This window comes from Macaca thibetana, chromosome 18 (assembly GCF_024542745.1).
Source record: "Macaca thibetana thibetana isolate TM-01 chromosome 18, ASM2454274v1, whole genome shotgun sequence".
NCBI classification, from domain to species: Eukaryota; Metazoa; Chordata; class Mammalia; order Primates; family Cercopithecidae; genus Macaca; species Macaca thibetana.
In genome coordinates, this window is record NC_065595.1 from 55,500,761 (window position 1) to 55,522,730 (window position 21,970).

Below are 21,970 nucleotides of genomic sequence, written 5' to 3' on the forward strand. Positions count from 1 at the left end.
TACATTTAGTTTATGCTGCATGAACTATCCACTTTCGATCTTACCAATTTGTGGGGGTTTTGTACCGTACTCAAAGGTAAATATACCTGTATTTCCACTACTGCCGGAAGTCCCAGATGTAAGGGCATTAATAGAAGGTATTTGATATCAAACAAGAGACATTTTAAACAAAGAGTATAATAAGTACACACATCTGATTTAACCAATTAGTTAAAAGAATGGAGCTTTGTAACATGAGAATCCAGACAATTAACAAAAATTGTTTATGGATCATGGATGTGTGGTATAGAACCTTCTCTGTGACTTGGGACAAATAAAAGGCAATTATCCCTTCTTTGATATGGCACTGTTTGGTATTTCAGATACAAGATACATCATAATATTTTTCTTCTGGAAATAAGGGATCAGTTTTGACTCATCAGTTTCTTGCCAGGGATAAGTTGGCAAATTAGACAGCTACTTTGCTAATGCTTTATTTCCCAGAATATTTTCATCTTATTTTGGGAAAAATGAAGCCGAGCACTGTAAGGTAGATTTTGCTGGTCCACTGTGTTATATGCACAGAGCTTAATGCACAAGGGAATGGAGCAAAATTTTGAAACTCAACTGACAAACAATAGATACTGTTTTACCATCATTCTTGGCATTTTATTCTGATGAAATTAAGTCTAGGATTTGCTAAGTAGTTATTTCCCATGAATTCAATAAATATTTATTGAGTTCCAGCTATGAGCCGTGCATGTACTATTCTAGGTACTTCGTGTGCATCAATGAGCAAAACAGACAAATACCCTTGCCCTCCTGGAACTTGCACTGTAGCAAGAATAGGTGAAAACCCCAGACTTAGTTCTCAGCACTCTCACGGCATTGAGATGGTCTGGGTTGCCACCCACCACTCGTTGTAGGCAAGGCAAAAACTGAAACGCATTGCTGAATTGGAAACACTGCTGTCTTCAATCATTCCATTCATCTAGTCTGTTATGTAAATGGAAACAAATGTTTTATACTTGTATTTGCGTGCTCACAAACTTTCTTTCAAGTCAGATAACAGAACAGCACTAAAGATTAGGTGGCAAAAATTTTTTGAAAGAAAAAAATGTACTCTCCTATATTCAAGTGGGTATGAATGAGGGGGAAAATTGACTGTTCAAGTAAACTGGATCCTTTTCAGTGGAACACTGTGGCATATACTGAAGTCAGAGCTTTACACAACATCCGAGTTGTTTAAAAGCAACTCTAATATCTAATCAAACCTGGAGGACATACTTCAGACTTAGTTGGTCTCAGTCCTCACTCCCGTCCTTATCCCTGCCCTTGCCTTTTCCAGAATATTTGCTAAGAAACATCCACTACTTTCTTCTTTTCTTGGTTAACAATTTTTTTCTTGGGATTGGGAGAGGAGAAATCAAAGTGAGTTTATCAGTGCCCTTCCAAAACTGGTGTTTGCTGTTTGTTTGTTTGTTTTAATTTAAAAAAAAAAAATTGAGGGCAAAGTTTTGCCTTTAAAGCTATCTGTAGGCACCATGTTTTCTCTGAGACTTCAGCTGTGGGGTCCATGTTTAGATTCAGAATGTGAAGAAGAAAAGAAAGAACTAGAGGAGCTAATGTACTGGCCAGGTTTGAAAGGCATTGTAGTCTGTGCGCTTATCCCCATGCCCTACTTGTGCCAAAATACCACTGCTGAGTCCCCACAGTTGAAGGAAAGCTACCTTTTTGGTGGGCTGTTTGTTTTACTGTTTATTGTTTGAACAACATTCCAATGTTTTCTCCTACATGAGAATATTCTAATAAGTACTTCACACAACCTATAATAATAGCCAAGGAATTGGACGATATTGCATCTCAGAGCATCTGAACTCCCACTGCCTGCCTCTCTTCTCCCTACCCACCTGGACCTCCTGCTAGTTTCCAAGCTGCTGGTGTTTATGGGGCTCTAGGCAGCCCCTGGGCTCTTTAAAATCTGCTGGGTACCATGCAGCCTACCCCAGTTGAATCATTTCCTGCTCCTGCCCTGCTGATAATGAGAAGTTCAAGGCAGGAAATAACAGTGGCAATATCAGTGGCTTTGCTTATAAAGTCCAAAAGCATTGTAACCTTTAGACCACTGGCTAAAAACGGCCAGTAACTGAGTTAAGGTAAGCTTGCACCTATAGATTTCCCGGAAGTGAGATTCTGACTGCGGCACACAGGAGGTGTATCCTGCGGCTCTTCTTGACATACCTAAGGGTTAGGCACTTTGTGCACGCAGGGTCCAGGAACCTGGAGCTCATTTCCTCATGCCCCAGTGTCCTTTTCCTCTTATTGTAAGAGTCTCATGCCTGTGTCTCCTGTTCCTCTCTCATGTGGCATAGAAACACTGACAGTGCCAGACACTCCCATATTGCCAGTGACAAAACTCCTAGAAGATGCTAGCGTCGGTCTTCAGGCATTCATTTTCATGGCAACCTGTTCAAAAAAAAAATAAGGGCAGAACTTTTTAACTGGTATGAGAAAAAACGTTCACACAATATTCAATACTCTGAAATTCTGCCTTACTTTGGGGGCTTAATGACTAATCTACTGGCAGACTTTGAAGCCTAAGTCAGTCTCTATTGCCAAATTAGCACCTCAGTGTGTTTATGTTACAGTCGTGAAATATGTGCTGTATATAATACAACAAATTATCGTGGCCGAGTGCTATGGCCCTAGAAAGAATGTGATGGCTGTGTGCATGGCAAATTACACTGCAGTCTGCCTATTTTTCTACTCCTGGTTTCTAGGGCGAGCCAACGTAGCCGAGGGGTGAGTTTTGTCACGTATGGCTTTTCTTTGTTACTCCTCGGACCCCTAGCTTATAAATGTGTGCTTGGAAATTAACTCAGGGAAGAGGAGAAGCAAAGTAAAGGATCGGGGGTTGGGAATTGGGTTAGGGCATAGTTTTCTTGGATTTAAAAATATATGTGAGGATATAGTGGTAACACACATTCGAACTGGATAAGTTACAACTGTAGGGCATTTGATTCCTCTGTTTGGATTCTGAGGGCAGAGTTTACTCCCACTCAGATCAGAGCTTTTAAGTATGGCCCTGGCCACATGATGATATAGCAGGAGGGGTTTATATCTGTGGACTTTAGCCTATAGATTTATGCAGTGGAAGAGGCTGGAGGACCCTTCTGGCCAGTCTCGAGGGTAAAAGGGAGAAGGAGTTCTACTTATAAACTGTTACAAATTGGCCCTCAGTAATGGCTGTAGTGTTGATCAGACGATATAAGGGGGCCCCCAGTGATTCCTGGGATAACAGCTGTATGTAAGTCAGCCACTGAACATTTGCTTGTAGCCACTCTAGATTTTTGTTTTTATTGAAGGAAAAGGAGTATAAACATGGGACACACAGTCTGGAGGCTGCTTAAAGGGTTTCTCTTTTTTAAAGCTTATATTGAAATGTCAGTGTCTTGTGTTAAACTAACAATTGCCACCTTGGAGCTCACAATTCAAACCTGTGCTTGAGCATCCAAATGGTAACTAATATTTCTTCTGTTATAAAACAGGCTAATAAATAGTTACGTAGGTCCAAGTTGTATAAATTGGAGGCATAGAAGTTGTCAATCGTCTTTGAACTGGCTTTAGACAAGCAGATGGTTTTCTTAGAGCACAAAATTTTGTAAGTGATTATCACGTTTCCTACTAAGTCGGGGAGGTTGTAGTCCAATTATGTATGCAGACGCTTTCCTTTGAAACATTTAATATTGGAGTAAATATTTACATTAGCATCAGTCTCTTTTATGTAGACTTGATTCCTGTTTACATTTATGTTCACAGTTAAATGAAGATTAACAAATGGAAATAATTATTTTAGCTGAAATTTCTATACATGTGAAATGATTTCTCAATTATGCTTAGAGTAGCTTTGGTCATGCCTTCCAGTGGGTGACCAAGACAGGAAGTTGCTGGCTTCCAGCATGTTCTCAATGGTAAAGGCCCCACTCTGACATTGGACCCCCATTGCTAGGCACATACACCTCCCTCAGTATCCAACAGAGAGGGGCAATTCCGTGTGTTCTGGAAAGATACAGGCTCGTACAGAAAGCTCCATGTTTGCTCATATAGCTAAATTGCATTCTGATACTTCTTTCTCCCTTTCCTCTTGCTAACTTTTGTTTTTGCACATATTGGGCTAGAAAACTTTTAAGTTTAATTGGGCAAAACTGGAGTTTTTCTATACTTCATAATATTACTCATTTCCTATCTAACTTATTAGCTAGCGAAATTTCAGTGTTGTAATCAATCTTCATTAATAGGGTATAGAAAGGGTAGGTTTTTTCCTCTGTCTTTTAATTTCAAAGTAACCTACAAGGCAAATTGTGCTCATTGTAGAAAATCTGGAGAATATAGATAAGCAAAAAGGAGAAGAAAAATCAAGAAGTTTCATTCGAAGATCCCATCTATAATTCTTAATTAAAAAATAGGGCTGTACTAGCCTATTATATCCTTAATGGAATATTGTAATGGTTATTAAATCAATTGACTCTGAATCTCTTTTTAATAAATGAGTCAGACTGTATTATCCAATTACTGTCAGCTGCTACCTTTCCAGAGAGCAGAAATGGTTATTTTGATTGAATATTTTAAGCTTTTTGGCACCTTTAGGAAGAGGAGGGGGAAAGGCACAATTCAGGTTATGCTTTGTGGGCAGAATCCTGAGTAGAGGTGCTGATAGTATCACATCAAGAACACTGGCTTTAAAATAAAACAGCAGTTACATTTACTGTTCTTTACCACCTTATACCAGATGGGGGAAGAAAGCAGAGAAGCTCAGTTTTGAAAAGAAATGGGGTTTAACTCAGCCAGATCTCCCCCAATTCTAAGGGTTTTCAGAAATTATTTGAAAAGTCAGACATAGCTCTCAGCCATACAAAGGTAATTATGGAATTAGAAGAGAAGAGTTAAGGACTCTGAATAAGGATAAACTTTTGGAATTCTTACTATAAATAAGGTTTGTTTTCTGTTACTACCTGTGCTGCCCTCAATTAAAAAAAAATACAAAATGAATTATATTAACAAGTTGTTAGAATGTTTTGTGTTACTGTCTCTCTTTCTCATTATACATTTGAACTTGAGGTAATACACAAGTGTGAAGCTGGTGGGAGTAGGGAAATGAACAAAGGTGAGAGAAAAGGGGAGGACTCTCAACCTCTACCTAAGAGCGTATTGGCTTTTGCTCATCTTATAATGTGCTGTGTAACAATTCATATGTATTTTCTCTCCTGTGGAAATAACTAGGAGATCAGTTTATTGGGAAAGACCTCACGGTGTAACTTAAAAATAAAAGGCAGGTAGAACTTCCAACTTTTTTTTTTTTTTAACATTACAATGGACTTTTAAGCTGTAAAAAGAGTTCTGAAAATGCTAGATGTGATTGTTACTGTTGCTGTCACTTAGTGCTTTCACAAATAAAAGACAGAGTATGTAGAAAATAAGTATATACTAATAAGGCATAAATACCTTTATGCCTGCGTATCATCTTTTTGTGAATTCACTTGACCGAATTTGGGTTATTTAACATTTTGGGATGCAACTTCTCTTTTCTTTGGGTAAGAAATACATAAAAATGAATGAGTACATTTTCCTTGCACTTATGTACATATGTCTTATTTATTTTCCCTTCTCTTATTTTTCCAAACAAAGTACTCATAGTCAAGAAAGATAATATTATATTACAGAGCATCCTAATGTGCATAATTCACTTTATGCTCATGTGACAGTCAATCGTTATCCCCAGGAAAACCTGCCAGATCTGTTATGTTACATCACACCTATTGCAAGTTATAAAATTCTGGAACAAGTGTGTATCAGCTTATATCCATAGGCCATCTCTTGGTTCTTGTGCAAAACCCACATAATTTTAAAAGATGAAAACCCTTAGTAACCTTCTTACTATTCAAAATAAAGGTATGTAGCATTAAGGAAATAGAGAACTTTTAATGTTAGCAAGTATTTCTGAAGATTAACTTGCCAATCCAATTTCTTACAATAAATAGTGTTTTTTATATTTCTTAATGTCTAAAATCTGGAAATTTTTTGGTGACTTCGAGATTTAAAAAAAAGAAAGAAAGAAACAGATGAAAAAACCCTTGATCTTATATAATCCCTAAAGCTTTTTGTATAACCCCTTGTCATGTCAGTATGCACAATTAAACTCCCTCTTACATAATTATAATCAAGGAATTTACTGTGCCACCCAGATACAGAGTAGGTTTTTATCTCTTGTGAAATGTAGACAGTACTGGGTGGCTTAATTAGTGCTTTGCTTCTCTTTTTACAAATTCCAATCCTCTGCTTCTAAAGACTCATACTTGTATGCGAAGAAAGATTAGGAATACAAATAGAGTGATTTTACTCCTAGTTAGCTAATAATAACTCACTTTGTAATTGGGACTTGGTATTGCCAGTAATATCAGCTGGTGAAGGACTTACACATGCATATTGTCTTTGAATGAAAGCAAATAACTGCAGTGTAGACTTGTTACCCTTATAATGTGACGATGTCTTTCATTCCCTAGACCTAGAATATCTTAGTAGCGTTTTTTAATCATTGCTAACAGGAGAATATAAAAGTATAATGTGATAACAAGCCAGGTTAAAGTGCAGCCTCTACTGTTTAATAAGTAGTCTTGGAAGTAGTGGATGTGTGCCCCACCATATCTATTAAGATATGGTCCCTGAGGCCAGAGTGCCCAGGTTTAAATCTAGACTGCCTGCATTCAAGTTCTGGCTCTTCCAATTATGAGTCCTTGTGACTCAGAGCAAAGTTACTTAAACTCTCTGTGCCTCATTTTTCTCATCTGTGAAATGAGACTAATAGTAGTGTTTCTCATAGGGTTTAAGGGCAATTAAATGAATTCGTGTCTCTGAGCAGTTCTGAAACACAGCAAACACTAAGTCAGTGTGAGCTAGGCTGCTAGTTCTAGTGCCCCTAGTTTTTTATATCTTACAATTGCACACTGAAATAAGTTAAGGTAATCCTTACATTTTAAATCCTTACATTTTAAATTTTAACTTTAAATGTTTAAAATCCATAAATGTTTAAAATAACAGTGTCTATGTGTAACAAAACTCTCCACTTTATATAGCAATGTTACGACATCAAAATATTTTTCTGCTTTCTTGTTCTTAAGATATCCAAGAAAAATTCAGGGCTAGTCAAGTGAGCCTGGAGGTCACAAAAGTGCTTTAGAGAAACAGAGGCAGAGTCTGGTTCTGGGGGTAAAATTGAAACTGTCTTACAGAGGTAAGGGAGAGATGAACTAGGAAGACTATGGGAGACTAGAGGTGCGAAGCAGAGAAAAGGGCATTTGTAAGAGACTGCCCTATTGATAATACTTCAAAATTGCCAGAAATTCTTGGAAATAGAAAAAGATAGTTTGATCAACTGAATACCACTGAAGACCTATGGTTAGAAATAGACACTTCCAGGACCTTCTAGATAAGTCAGAGGAGAATCACTGAGGAAGAAGCTGTCCACACTCTTTTATTTTAGGACTTTGGAAATACAGAGCCCAGAATATCATGGTAATTAGAGAAAAGGAAATGCCTCATTATTGACATACCAATTATATTTTAAAAGTTTAATAAAATGCATTAGCCCTAAGATAAAATCTGACTTCTGATTATCTTTGGATTTTAAATTCCAGAACTGTTTTAAATTGATATAGACTCATGAATAATGTGAAATAACCAGAAACCATATATGCTGCTACATATGTATATTAGGTGATGGAAATAGTTTAATGTATGCAATTAAAGATAACTCTCTAGTGTATTAAAGATATGACAGGTTTTCACCATTTCTGTTCCTGTGTTTTCCTTGACAGATGAAGGACTGAACCATGAATGCAAACTCTGCAGCCAGACCTTTGACTCTCCTGCCAAACTCCAGTGCCACCTGATAGAGCACAGCTTCGAAGGGATGGGAGGCACCTTCAAGTGTCCAGTCTGCTTTACAGGTGGGAAGATTATTTCAGGAAGACACAGGAGAGGCTGATGGCCACATCATGTCTTTCCTACCAAAGCGTTACTTCCCACTGCTATGGCCTTTTACAGACATGACTTCAGTTCACTTTGGGGGGAAGATGTTTGATTTCTGCTTTATTAGCATTATTGATTGCAGCCTACTTAAAGGCTCACATGAGCAGGAAGGTTAACTGTCAGGATGAACAAATGGCATTTCAAGTTCTCTCAGAAGTTTGCACTTTTCCATTTGGAAAACTACATACATGTTGTGTTCACTTTTTTTTTTTTCTCTCGATGTTAAAGGTTACCAAGGGTAAGGCTCCCTGCACAGAGCTGCTTTTTAATCACAAGATGTTCAGCTAAAAGTGCAGCCTTGTTGTCAGCACGTGTCTGCTACTTAAACATGGAGAATTTCATAACATTCTCCACCAGAAATAAAAAGATACTGTTAAAACTCACCCCAAATTCTCTGACATAGAAAACAGATTAGATGAGGCATTTATTGCCTATGAAATTGGATTTTTAGAGTAGAAGTTGATCTCCATTTACACTTTTAAGAAGAAACTTTTTAACAAATATGATAGCATTACAGTTTTTAGCAGGAAAAAAAAAAAGTAAATCTGAAACTTTCATTTGAAGCCCTTGGGGGTTGAAATATGATCACACACATTTCTGGTATTCCCCTAACAATGACAAAGTTATTTTAGAAAATCCTCTGTGATTATTTTGCATGTGTTTTAGACTCAGTGGTTAAGCCCCTCAAGCTATGTTGCCTTTTTATTTGATGGAGGAGGGGGAATATATCCTTCTCTCAAAATTGACTTCTTTGTTTGCAGAGCAAAATTCCAAGCATTGATTATTTACCTTCACTGAACTCAGCCTATAGATTTCTGTTCTGTGATAAAATAAAAGGAGAGGGGCCATGTTCATTGCACAGTTAGCACAATTACTACCTGGTACGTTGATGACTCTGCCTTCAACAGTTGCCTGTTTGACTCCTTCATTCAATAATTCCATCAGCCACTCTTGATTCTTCTTTTGGAACTCTTTTTATTCTTCCAGGTTTATACTTAAAAATATATACTGCTATGGTTTACCATCAGTAGTATATATCTTAAGATACAATGAGTCAAGAGTCTGGATTCTTTATAAAAGCTTGTAAGTCTTCATAAAGGAGGACTGGGTCATAGGTCACCTCACAACTAAGACCCCTAATAAAATAGGTCTTTCATGTTGTAGCCAGAAGCCTCATAAAATGTATTGAGTTATATGCAGATTAGCTGCAAATCTGTGTAAAAACCTCATTTCTTCTTGTTGATATGGATAAAGAGACAAAAATGCAGTAATTGTACACAGTCTGCATTTTCTCTGCAGACAGACCTGAATTGTTTTAGTGTATCTTGAAGTAATTTAGAAATAACAATTTTTTTAAAACCCTTCCAATATAAAGTGTGTTAGGTGGGAAAGGAAATCTGAGCAGTTTTTTTAAGGTAATGAGAAATGTGATTAAAATGTATGACTCACAAGAACAATATTCTAATATTTTAGGTTGGCTGGCAATTAGAATAATTTTAATGATTAGAGTGGAGTCAAAGTCAAATGCCAACATCTTTAATAAATCCTTTCCCTGCCTATACAGATTAATATTGTAGATGCAAACTTTTTTAGGTCACAGTGCACCAGGCATCCATCAGAAGTCAGTTCTGCCAACCCAACACTGCCTCTGGCATATACAATTTAATTATTAATAGTATGTCTCCTAGGTAAACTGTTACACAGTCTTAGGGCCTTGTTTTGTAGTCATTAAAATTGAACATGTTTATATTATTGAAACCCTTGCATTCAGTGTGTAGGCTGAGTTGATCTTAAAGTATCCAAAGAGAATTTACCTGCCATTCTGTTTCACATTTATAGACAGTGCCCCAGAGTAGCTGTGGGATATGATTTTTAGCATTAACACATTTAAATAGAGAACTGTTTGCTAGCTATAACTTTAGGCAAACACAATAAACAGGGTTTTGGCATCTATGATTTCTTAACCTGTGGGTTGCTGAGAAATAGGAGTCATTTCTGTTGAGACAGAGCTATGCATTTGACAGTTTTCGGCTTTATTTTTTAAAGATTTATAGGGAGCAGGGCCTCCATAAACCTTTACTTTGGAGCTGTTTGGGTTGAATTAGGTGCTCTGTAGAGTGCATCTTAACAAAAGCCAGAGACCCAACCATGAGCGAATGTGACTCAGCTCTCCCCAGGTCTCCAGCAGTAAGTCACACCTGGGAGGCGTGCGGTCCAGCCTGCTGTGTTCACGCGGAGTCATCGACTGAGGGCATTTCGGAAACAAAATAACCCAAGTTCACCATTCTTTTATCATTTCAGTATTTGTTCAAGCAAACAAGTTGCAGCAGCATATTTTCTCTGCCCATGGACAAGAAGACAAGATCTATGACTGTACACAATGTCCACAGAAGTTTTTCTTCCAAACAGAGCTGCAGGTAATGTCCTCGTGAAGAGGACTGGGATTGAACTCAGTTGCTATTCTTATAGGAAACAGGGGCATTTTAAATCTGGATTCACAGTCTCACTCACCCTGGGCCACCATGATGCTTTCTGTGTATTGGGGCAAAGGGAAAATTAGAGCCTGGATTAATAGACACCAAAGTAATTTTGCCTCTGGCTGCTGTCAATCATAAAAAGAACTAGAACAGACCTATAATTGGACCTTCTGACCCAGTGTGATAGACTTAGGGGTCAGGTTTATTGGACTGTGGGATCATTCACCTCGCTTGTCATGACTCATTCTCCCAAATCCTGTTTTATTCATGTTCTGTTCCCACTGGGCTCCAAGCTGGGTGGATGTCCAGGTTATTGTTGTCCTGAGGGGCTTAAAATTGGAAGGGAAAGAGGAAGAAAAGAAAGAAATCTACTCTTGTTCAGTATGTATATCTTCCATTTAATGGAATAGAATAAATATTACTTAACCAAAGCTTTATAGTTGAAAATTTTGCACCCAAAGACATTGAATCTAGCCTTGAGTGGTCCACTTGATTAATGTGTGACTAATCTTGGTCTGTAAGTCCTCTGAACCTCAGATATGAAGAAATAAACATCACGCTTACAGGCTGTTATACAGTGAAAATGAAATGATGGGTACGGATATAAGATATAAACATAGGAAGATTTGGTTATTCTTATTATTCTTAGCTATAGACTGGTAGTTTTTAAAAAAATGAGTCAGAGACCTAGATTCTATTCCAGAAATATCACTTATTATAAAAGAAAAATAACTTATTTTTAATATTACTTCACCTTGAAAATGGGTATAATGTCTTGTCCTTATTTTTCTGATGAAATGATCTGAAAGTAACATGCTTTTTGTTCGATCTTGTTGGTTTCCATGGAGGAGAATAGAGTCGAACTGAAAATTATTCTGTTATTACGAGTATTACTATTAACAACACAGGTATTTAGCCTAAAATGAGGGTTGCAGTTAATTTTCACGTTGAATCCCTGAACCAAATAAAGAGCTGATCTGGTTGACCTGGGAGAGGCAAGACTGAGGGACTTGGAGCCCACCCATTCCTGAGTCTTCCATCCCACAGTGGGTCCTGGGGCAACTTTGTGCTTCCTTGGGCTCTGATGAAACGAGATTTATGTGAGTTATGTGTCAAAATAAGGAATGTGCAGTTTATCTTCTCAGTTATCATTCTAAAAGTGAACAAATAATAAGTTAAGGAGATGAAATACAAAATATAAGGAAGAATGGGTGAGCCCATTTAGTTGACATATGTGTCAGTAGATCCAAATTAAAGTTACTGTCTTACCTTGTATCACTTCTAAAAATGCTATTCTGTCACATCTGTTCCTGAATTGAATATAGAAGATAGGCCAAGTTAGACTATTGTTTAAAAATACATCTTATTAAAATAATCTAAATTTCTGTTTGAAAAAATACTACATTTTTATTGCATAAGTATGAAAGCATAAGTCATTTTGGTTTTGTGAATCTATAAAGGATTTGGCCAAAATACTTAGTAATACTGTGAATTAGTATGTAAACTGTGAGGCAGAATTAAGTAATCATTTAAAATCAAAGCTGTAGAGGTTCTGTAGAGACTGATTCCTATCTAGTGTTCTTGAAAACAAAAATGTTTGCAACAAACTTCCACTTTTGTACTATATGAGTAGATTCTCACCTGGCGGTACCTTCAATGTCTTTCGTTAAAAGAATTCAACACTATGGTAGCAGTGGCCTCTGCCCCATTGTAGAGCAGACAAAATGAAGCAATTAATCACATCCTTCAAGATTCCAGGTTTCCTTTATGATGATGTATTTTCGGGTTTTATTCTATGTGGAACATATAGTAGTCACTCTTTTCTACAATTAGCATAGACCAGTCACAAACTCCTTGATCTCAGGATGCCTTTACATTCTTAGAAATTATTGAGGACCACAGGGGCTTTGGTTTTTGTGAGTTACTATCATTTTCCATATTAAAAATCAAAATGGAGAAATCTATTAAATACAGGAATACAAGCACACATTCTATTAGCTGTCAGAGAGATGATGTCATCACATGTTAGGCAGCCTCTAGAAAACTTCACTGTACCCTCTTGAGATAATGAGAGTGTAAGGGGCAAATAACGTCTAATATTATTGTGAAAATAGTTTGACCTTACAGACCTCTCGAAAGTGTTTAGGAGACCACAGAAGTCCCTGGACCACCCTTTGAGAACCACTGGCATAGAAATTTTAGTGCAGAACACACAATTCTTTTTGAGTATTTGTGACCTTTTTAGTCAAACATCTGCCAAAACATTTCTGACTCACTCATTCAAATTGTGATCTGGGCCAAACAGAGACTTACTCTGTAATCCAAAACTGTGAGCCTTATATTTCCAATCCCACAACTCGAAATTATATATATTTGCTCTTGATGCAAATACTCAGGTTTAATATGTGAATCATTCCCTAGATAAGAACAGTATTTATGGTGAGTATGTGATAATGATTATGAATCTGAGATGAGATATTGACTACACAGTCAATATTTCACAAAGCTATAATTCATAGTTATCGGAATCTCTATGTGGGTCTATTTTCTGAAATCCTCAATAATATCAGTGGCTGTAGTTTCAACACATTAAGAAAAATGGATCAGAGTTAACTTGACTTTCTAGTTTTGAAAGTGTTTTTATTTTTATATTTTAACTTTTGGCATTCATGGTCCTGTGCGTTTACTTTCATTACCCAAATTGCATTTATACCAGTGCTTAGAGGATGGAATTAATGTAATTTTGAAATATTGATTTATTGTATTTGCTGTATAGAAAATGGGATGGTAAGTGTAAAAAACCATGAAACATTTTGTTATTTTCCTAGGACAAGTGAAAAAATTTTTCTAAAATTCAGGTGACAATAGAAAATAGGATCTATAACCAAAATAACAAGAGAGTAGAAAAATGAAGCCATTTTATCAGCCTACTGTAGTTCATGCCTTGGTGTGCAAAGTAAATGCAAATTTTAAACCACTTGAACTCATCTACTTTTTTATGCCACCAAAGTTAAGAAATAAGAAGGACTTTTCGCAAGAGACTATAAAACTAAATGTCTAAGAACTGCAATCCTATTAGAGATTTTAAAGCATACAATTTATTTGGCTTTTCTATCAAGGTGAGAATAATAGGTTAAGTTTAGGCTAAGCATTCTGGAATTGACCATCAGCATCACTATGGATATCTTTTAAATGTACATAAATGATTTCATGACCATAATACATCATTTACATTTCTTTCACTTTATACCCAGTTGAAAATATGAAGAATTTTTTGTGAATAGAGCTTTGTTAGGTATAAAATTCATATATATGTATATATATACACACATATATATGAGGGAATGTTAGTGAAAATTACTTGCCACCATATACACACACACACACACACATATATATGTATATGGGGATGTATAAGTATGTGTACTTGTGTGTATATACACTATGTGTGGACATATACTATGTATGTACACATATATATAGTGGTGTGTTTCCTTCATTTGCATTGCCTACAAAGCCAGTCAGAATGTAGATAATTCATTATACACTGTTCATCTTCAGGAAATCAAGCACTCAGGCACCATCCTTTGAATGTCACAAACCACAAGTCCTTTTAGATTTAGGCCAGATGAAGCCCTTATTTCTATGAAACATTTAATCTGAGTCACACTTTTTGCCAGTGTAGAAGTTATGTTCATCACACAACCCATAAACCTTGCTGACCAAGTGTTCTGCATTCCAGTCCAGATATATGTCTGGACTGGAATTTTATATAATGTATATAATATAAAATTATATTATTATACATATATATACACATAAAAATATAATATAATTTGTAGCAAGATATAACCTTTCTCTTTTGGTAGAGTTTCCCTCCATTTTTGCAAGAAATTCTAATACACTTCAAAGGCCACCTAGCATGCTGCCAGGAGAGGAGATGTGCTTTGGAATAAGAGTCCATTATTTCAACTCAATGAACATTTTATTATTTTTTAAGTGAATGAATGTGTTCAATGTTTCACATGTTTTCCTAATAGACCTCAAAATTTTTCAGCAGAACCTAAGGAAGCTGCTTTGAGAGAGGATGGTATGGTCCAAGAATAATATCCTACAATGCATATTTGTATCCAAAGTGGTTTATGCAGGTGTGAGCAAGTGGTGTTTGTAAAAATCCTGTTGAATAGGCCACATTCTTTCAGTACACTAATTGCTGTTTAATTGGTGCCTCCAGAAAAGCTACTATGGATGGCAATGATCAAATCATCCTCTCTCCCGACGTGTCCACATAGAAAATTCTGTCAGGCCTCTTGTTATAAATTTAATGAAGATTGAGGGAATTCCTGCAGTATGGGTGGAAGAAATTGGTCTAGTTGAACTTTAGGCTCTGAAATTCTAGTATTTCAATTCCTTTTGAATCAAAGATTATCTTAATACCCAGCCCTTCCCTTCATTAAGTCATGAGTGCAATGTTTCCTACATTCAAAGTACAGTAGTAATTTGACATTTGAGGGATACACCGAGACTTTCAGAAATCTCTAAGGTTTAAATGTGTAATTGTCACTATAACTGTTTGATTTTCTTCTCAATCACTTTTCCACCAAATCACCTGATTCTGATGCGTATTTTTACACCACAGTTTAACTGGTGCTTGAGTTTTATGGTCGTATTACTGAAGGAAAAATGAATTCCTGCATATGGGATGGAACGTATAAGACAACAATACAGCATTGAATTGTCCCCATTGAGTGGCTTGCTGGGTCACTTGCTAACTTAGCTACTGATCCTAAATTAGCTTTTCAGTGAGTATAACACAAAATCTGCCTCAAATAATTAAATAATGCGTGATGAGGCATTTAGGAGTCCTTGTTAATAGTCAGAATTACAAAGGCTATATTACATACTGCTATAGTCCCCATGCCATTATTAAGAAAATGTACTTATTAAAAATACTTATAGGCCAGGCGCAGTGGCTCATGCCTGTAATCCCAACACTTTGAGAGGCTGAGGCAGGTGGATCACTTGAACCCAAGAGATTGAGACCAGCTTGGACAACATGATGAAAGCCTCGTATCTACCAAAAAAAAAAAAATTACCCAAGTTGAGGTGCCTGTGGTCCCAGGTACTCAGAGGCTGAGGTGGGAGGATCACCTGAGCCTGGGGAGGTTGAGGCTGCAGTGAGCCATGATCGCACCACTGCACTCCAGCCTGAGTGACAGAGAGAAAGAGAGAGAGAAACCTTGTCTCAAGAAAAATATATATATACACACACACATATACACGCACACACACATATATATTATATATACATATATATACATATGTAATATATATACATATATATACATATGTAATATACATAATTCCATCTTTTTAAATTCACCATGATGCCAGACACTTTATGGCATACTTAAAATAATTAGGCATATATTTACAATCTACTAGGAAAGAGAAGATAGGCAAAGAAATAGCTACTATATGAGGTAATATGTAATCAATTGTTATAAATCTTCCAAGAAAACATGTTTCTTCTCCAGCTGGGAGAATCGGGTGGGAGGCACCCCTGCTGGTTTGGATGGATGGTTATGGAATTCGGAGAACATAATAGACACTCACTGAACGTTGGCTCTGTGACCTTCTTGCTGCTTTCCTAGTCCTGACCTAAGTGAACAAAATCCAGATTCATCATTATTTGAAAATAAAATCTCTATCTGAGACATACCAGAACTTTCCTGAGTTCTCTGTTCTAGCTTACTGGAATAATTTGGCAGTGAGTCATACCTCATTGCAAAATTTCATGTTAATCAGTTTCCGGGTAAAAATTCTTATTTTTAAACATTTATCCTTTTCAAGTGGTTAGGAGTCTTGGGCTTTTTTTTTTTTTTAACCTCTAACTACAAAACGAAACATGTATACTTGCTTTCAGAAATGTATTCCAAGCTAATATACTCCCCTGCCTTTCATCCAGTTACGGAGGTGTGGCTAAGACAAATGGTTTTACTTTACCCCTCCACGAAAGACAAGGTAGAAGAATCGGAGTGTAGTTTGGAAAAAAGTTTGTTTTAGCTTATTTTTTCATATTTTCCTCCAAGCGAGGCTGAAATCCTCTTATGTAAACAAGAGGAATGAAAGGGTGTGTATTCACAGCACATCGAAAGGAAGTAACCCTCATCCCCGTTTTCTCACTTTTTTTTGTTTTTCAAGGGCTTACTTTTTATTTCCTACAGAGCTTAAATTTTTATTTATTTATTTATTATGTTTTATTTATTTATTTTTTTTTGAGACAAAGTCTTGCTCGGTTGCCCAGGCTGGAGTGCAATGGTGCCATCTTCGCTCACTGCAACCTCTGCCTCCTGGGTTCAAGCAATTCTCCTGCCTTAGCCTCCCAAGTAACTGGGATTACAGGTTCACACTGCCACACCCAGCTAATTTTTTTGTGTGTATTTTAGTAGAGATGGGGTTTCACTGTGTTGCCCAGGCTGGTCTCAAACTCCTGAGCTCAGGCAATCTACCCTCCTTGGCCTCCCAGAATGCTAGGAGTACAGGCGTGAGCCACCACACCAGGCCAAAATTTCTTTTATCATCCCCACACAAACTATAAAACTCAAAACCCTGTTCTGCCTTGCCTCTTATCATGTGTTGTTCTGCTGGGACCCCTGGGTTGGAAATATTTGCTCATCACCCTGTCTAGATCTCGCAGATCCGGGTCCTATACTGATCAGTTTGGAGGAAAGTCAGTGTGGGGGATTGTAATTCCCACCCCTTCCTGGAGGGTCTGGGCCTCATTCCTTTGCTCTTTACATCCTTAGATCCACTGTGCCCCTGTGTATCTCTTATTCTTGGGGCTGAAATCGCAGCCCTTAAGCACATCACAAAGACATCAAAATGCACAGGAGTATAAATTGTGTCAAATGAGCACGTGGCTCTGGAACTGGTCCATTTTGTACATCACCTCATTTCTTTGCTTTGTGGGCCTGCAGGGCTTTGGAAGTAAATTGGTGCTACAGCAACTTCCACTTAATTTGCTCAGTGGTTAAATTGATCTATCTCTTTTATTTGATCGGATCTCCAGGAACCGAATCATTTGCATTGATTTATTGATTGGTGCTATGTTTTCACCATTAGTTTTGATCACTTTCAGCTGTTAATATTGGATAATTCAATCAGGATTGATTGGCCTTACCATTGAAGGCAGAAAGTTAATCACGTAGGACACGAACAGGACATGGCTAAGCTAACCTCAGTTTGTTATTCTCCTCTCTCTCCCTTCCAACCCCCCCCCATCATCTATGCAGTAGCAAAAAGATAAGAGTTTTTGTTAAGCAAAGGAGGGAGGTTGTAGTTGTATAGCATTCATAATGCATCTAAAGGTAAGATAGTTTTATTTGGCTTTTTAATAAAATTACATCTAGAAATTAAGCAAGCATACAGAAAGATAAGCATGATTATCACAATGAACTCATTTGGACTAAATGAGTAAATGCATTTTCAATTACCCATTTTGTACCAATAAATGCCTAATCTGTGTGTGCATGCTTGGAGGCACAACCTGGGCTCACCTTTTTCTAAATTTGGCCCTTCCTGCTTCACCATGTGTCCTGGTAGTCAAATTTTCAAGAATCAAGTGGTTAATATGACTGAAGTAAGGGCAACAGAGGTAATTGCAATAAGCTAAAACCACTTTATTTGCATTTGAATTGTTTCTACAGCACCCCAGCTCAGTTTTTAAAAATTCTCCATCCATTAATTTCTTGATGTTCATATTGATGGCTGGTTTTTGCTATTAAAAGAGGGAGCACCACCTCTTCATTCTAGGACTCGTTCCCTCCTCACACAGCCCTGTTGTTAGCGAGCTGCCATTACATTATTTTTTTGTCTGGCCCAGAGTTGACGACAGATGGCCATCTCCGAACTGCCATCAGTGCGGCTTTATGGAGCATCCAGCCAGGGTGTACTGAAGAGCACTGTGGCCAGTTCTGCAGCCCCCTCCCTCCCACCCCCTGGAAATGTTCATCACCTCTGCCACATTCTGCTTTGGCTGGGCTCTGCTGGCCCTGCCATCTTCCGTGTCGCCAAGACAGCCTGCTGCCGTAGCACCGGAAGATCTGCCTCCATTAGGAAGGACAGACTGCATGTGACTGTCCCATAAAGACAGAGCTCTGTCTCAGCGTCTTTGTAGTTGGATCCTTTGGAGAGATCCGGAAATCCAAATTTCCAAAACATTCTGCAATCTAGAGAGGCATATGGAATTGCCACGTTTCTGTTTTAGATGTTTGCACCACACATGGATCAGTTTCCTCACATTAGTAGAGACAAAGTGGCAAGAATAGACCCTTTATGTTTACAGACTTTCCTCTAACTATGGGGAAATACCACTTCCATATCCAGCTGTTGTGACAATTAGGGTAAGAAAGATAGTAATCATGGGCTTCCACTATAAATCCCCTGCAATGAGCAAAGAATCCATTCCAGCGTCTTCCTGATCCATCAATGTGGCGATCCCTCGGACAGCCGGGTGAAATGAGCTGCTGCTGTGCATTTGGAGAAAGATTGATAGGCTGCTCTTGATCGAGTTTGCTAAGGCCAGGCAGCTTCAGAGCCAAACGTGTATTTTAAGAGGAATTCACATTTGTATCCTTTATTGTTATATTTGCAGCGAATCTACAGCTTGGAACAGGCTCTGCCCTGCAGCTATGAAGGAGTAAGTTCCCCTTATTGGAGAGAGAGAGTAGTGTTCTGTAAAAGCCGGAGATGTGGCGGCGAGATGAATAGTGCTTAAAAGCTGTGCTTGCGGTGCTGTCATTTAGAACAGCAACTCCGAGGCTTTAAACGGGAGTGAAAGGCAGGGTAAACGAGTCCTTTAATAGTGGTGAAATTTTAAACTGCCTAAAATAACAGGTCTCCTTCATTGATAACTTCATTGAATGAGTGAGTGGAAAGTAACTGGCCAGGAACTGCTTTCCCATAGGAGGGCCAAGTTTGCAAAAGTGGAGCTTTTTCCTTGGGCCCCTCTATGTCTGGGAGGGCAGCTTCTTTTCTGTGTGATCCCTGCCCCTGCATTGATAGCAGCTCCTGGCTGGCAGAAGACCGTCCTTCACTGGAAACCCAAAGCGCTCATAAAAGATTTCCTTTTTCACTTTGCCAAAACTTAATTTTCTAATTGTCTGACTTACACCACTGGGCACATCTGCTAAGCTTGTGTGCCTTCTAGACATATAAAAGGCTACTGTGATACCATTAAATATCAGCAGTGTGCTTTGCTGTGCTTTGAGTTTATAAGGGTGAAAGGTGATTGTGCAGGAAAATGGAACAGTATATTTGCTGTGAGACAGACACCAAGGCTTCACTCCCATACTCAGTTATAATTCATGACAGTACTGGTGGGAAGCCCTTATCCCTCTGAGGAGTTAATACATCTCCACTGAAGCCTGCTGAGAGCACCCTGCGTCCCCCCCACCATCTGTGCGCTCACTTCCTAGCTCTCTCCTCTCTTTCACTCTCTCTGTTACTTTTTCCTGAGATCTCTTGGTGTTAGTATTGTCAGACTGCTACTGAATTGTAAAGGTGGTTCTCCAAAGCAGAATTGTCATTTAACTAGGAGAAGAGCTGGGGAGAATGCATTACAGCATTGTTTATTGTCTCATTTAGAAAATGTCGATTGGAAATTAGAGAAGCAGCAATGCCTTAAACCCATCGCTGACTCTGAGAGCCGAGGCTGTGCTGCTAATCATCGATTAGTACCATGGCCTGAGTGTGGATGGAGGTACCCATGGCTTGAGTGTGGATGGAGGCCAGGGACACAAAACAAGGTGTGCATCGCAACCCAAACTAACCCTGTGCTGAACCTGAGTTTAGTGTCCTGGAAGTCAAACTTGAGTGAGACCAAGGTCCGGAGAACTGCTTGCCCACTCTGTCCATTGGCCTGGGCCAGCCAGTGGCATGAATGCCAATCCAGATCCCACATGCTGGCCCCATCTGCCATGCGATGCCACCCACTCTGAGGACCAGAGCTAATTGCCTTGGAGCTACCCAAGTCTCAGTTCAAAATGATTAAACCCCTGGGTTGTACAGAAGTTCACTTAAAAAAGCAGTGATGATTTGTGTGATGCAAGCTACAGTCTGAAGTGAAAGAAGCCAAGATGGCCAAACTGTTGCAGCCCAGAGCTGGCAGAGGGTCACAGAAATCGGTGGTTTGTTCCCACTCTGTCCTATCCCCTTGTGTTCTCTCCCGCCTCCCCCGCCCTCTGCCCTCCCACTTTCTGCTGGGAGCCCAGAAGATGATGGGACATGCGGAGGGCGTGTGCTGAAACAAAGGATGAAACTGCACCTTGTTCATAGCCGACCCAAGATTAATTTGCAACGTTTCATAGTATGTGTTCTTGCCATACTCCATTGTTAGTACTCCTTTTAAAAGATAAATCAGATCCGGGTCTGAAATACCAGTGTATGCATTTAACAGATGTGATGCCATAGGGGACCTACTGTGTTATAAGCTGCAGAAATCGCCTTTTAATGCCTTAGACTCCACTTATTCCAAAGAGGCTTTCGAACTGCAGCGGCGGGGTGAGAGGTCATGCATTAAGACAGCGGCACCCACGCGTAATTCCGCCTCGCGTGTAATTGGCTCACGGTCTCAATCTGATGTTTGGGTGGCATTAGTCACATCGTCTCGTTCCTCCTCCAAAGGAAAAGTAGGGCAAGAATGGCTGTGCTCACTGTCCAGGTTTTCTTGGGTGAAAGATCACTTTGAGATGACACAGCTGAGTAGTCAGCCTGAAATCCTGGTTGGTATTTTATTAATTTTGCACCAAGATAAATCCTGAAATTCTGACAAACTCCATGACAGGTGAAATTCCTTCTTGCAGAATCTGCGCAGCAAGAGGCTGCTCATTTCGTTCTGTTCCGAGGCAGGCAACAGGAGGGCAGCTTTATAATCAGCCCTCAAAGGACCCCCAGCCGCCCCAGAGTCTCGGGCTGATTGAATAACTCCTGGGCCTCTTCCCCTAGGCCTCCATCAGCGGGGGTCCTGTGGAAAGCAATCTCCCGCAGACTGGCACTGAAGTGAGCTTTAAACCACCATTTTCTGCTCTCCAGAGGAGCCCGGAGTACTAAAAGATAGATGGACTGCAGATATTTTATGAGAAACTGTCAGAAGAAGAGCAGAGTAAATGTTTTTTTTCTTCTTCTTCTTTGAGTCACACACTACATCACTGTTGAATTTCTCCCAGAATCTTTTACATTTCAAGTGAGAAATTAATTGGTTGCTAACCTTTAATTCCCCCCTCCCTCTTCTTCGTTGTCTTCCTCCTTTTTTTTTTTTTTTTCTTAAATATTCACACAGAGGCCCTCTGCTTAACCACAGTTGCAGAAAATCAGTACCATTTGCAATGAAATATTTATAATGACAGAATGAAAAATTGGATTCATTT

General features: G+C 38.6%; 1 protein-coding gene across 3 annotated transcripts in view; it reads left to right on the top strand.

The window, feature by feature from the left end:
* ZNF521 (zinc finger protein 521) overlaps positions 1–21,970 on the top strand; it is a 292,034-nt gene that overhangs the window by 254,339 nt on the left and 15,725 nt on the right. For all 3 annotated transcript variants that reach the window (XM_050767943.1, XM_050767941.1, XM_050767942.1), the window contains 2 exons: positions 7,851–7,982; positions 10,366–10,481. In XM_050767943.1, coding sequence (XP_050623900.1) covers positions 7,851–7,982; positions 10,366–10,481 — 248 coding nt within the window. The remainder of the gene's footprint in view (positions 1–7,850; positions 7,983–10,365; positions 10,482–21,970) is intronic.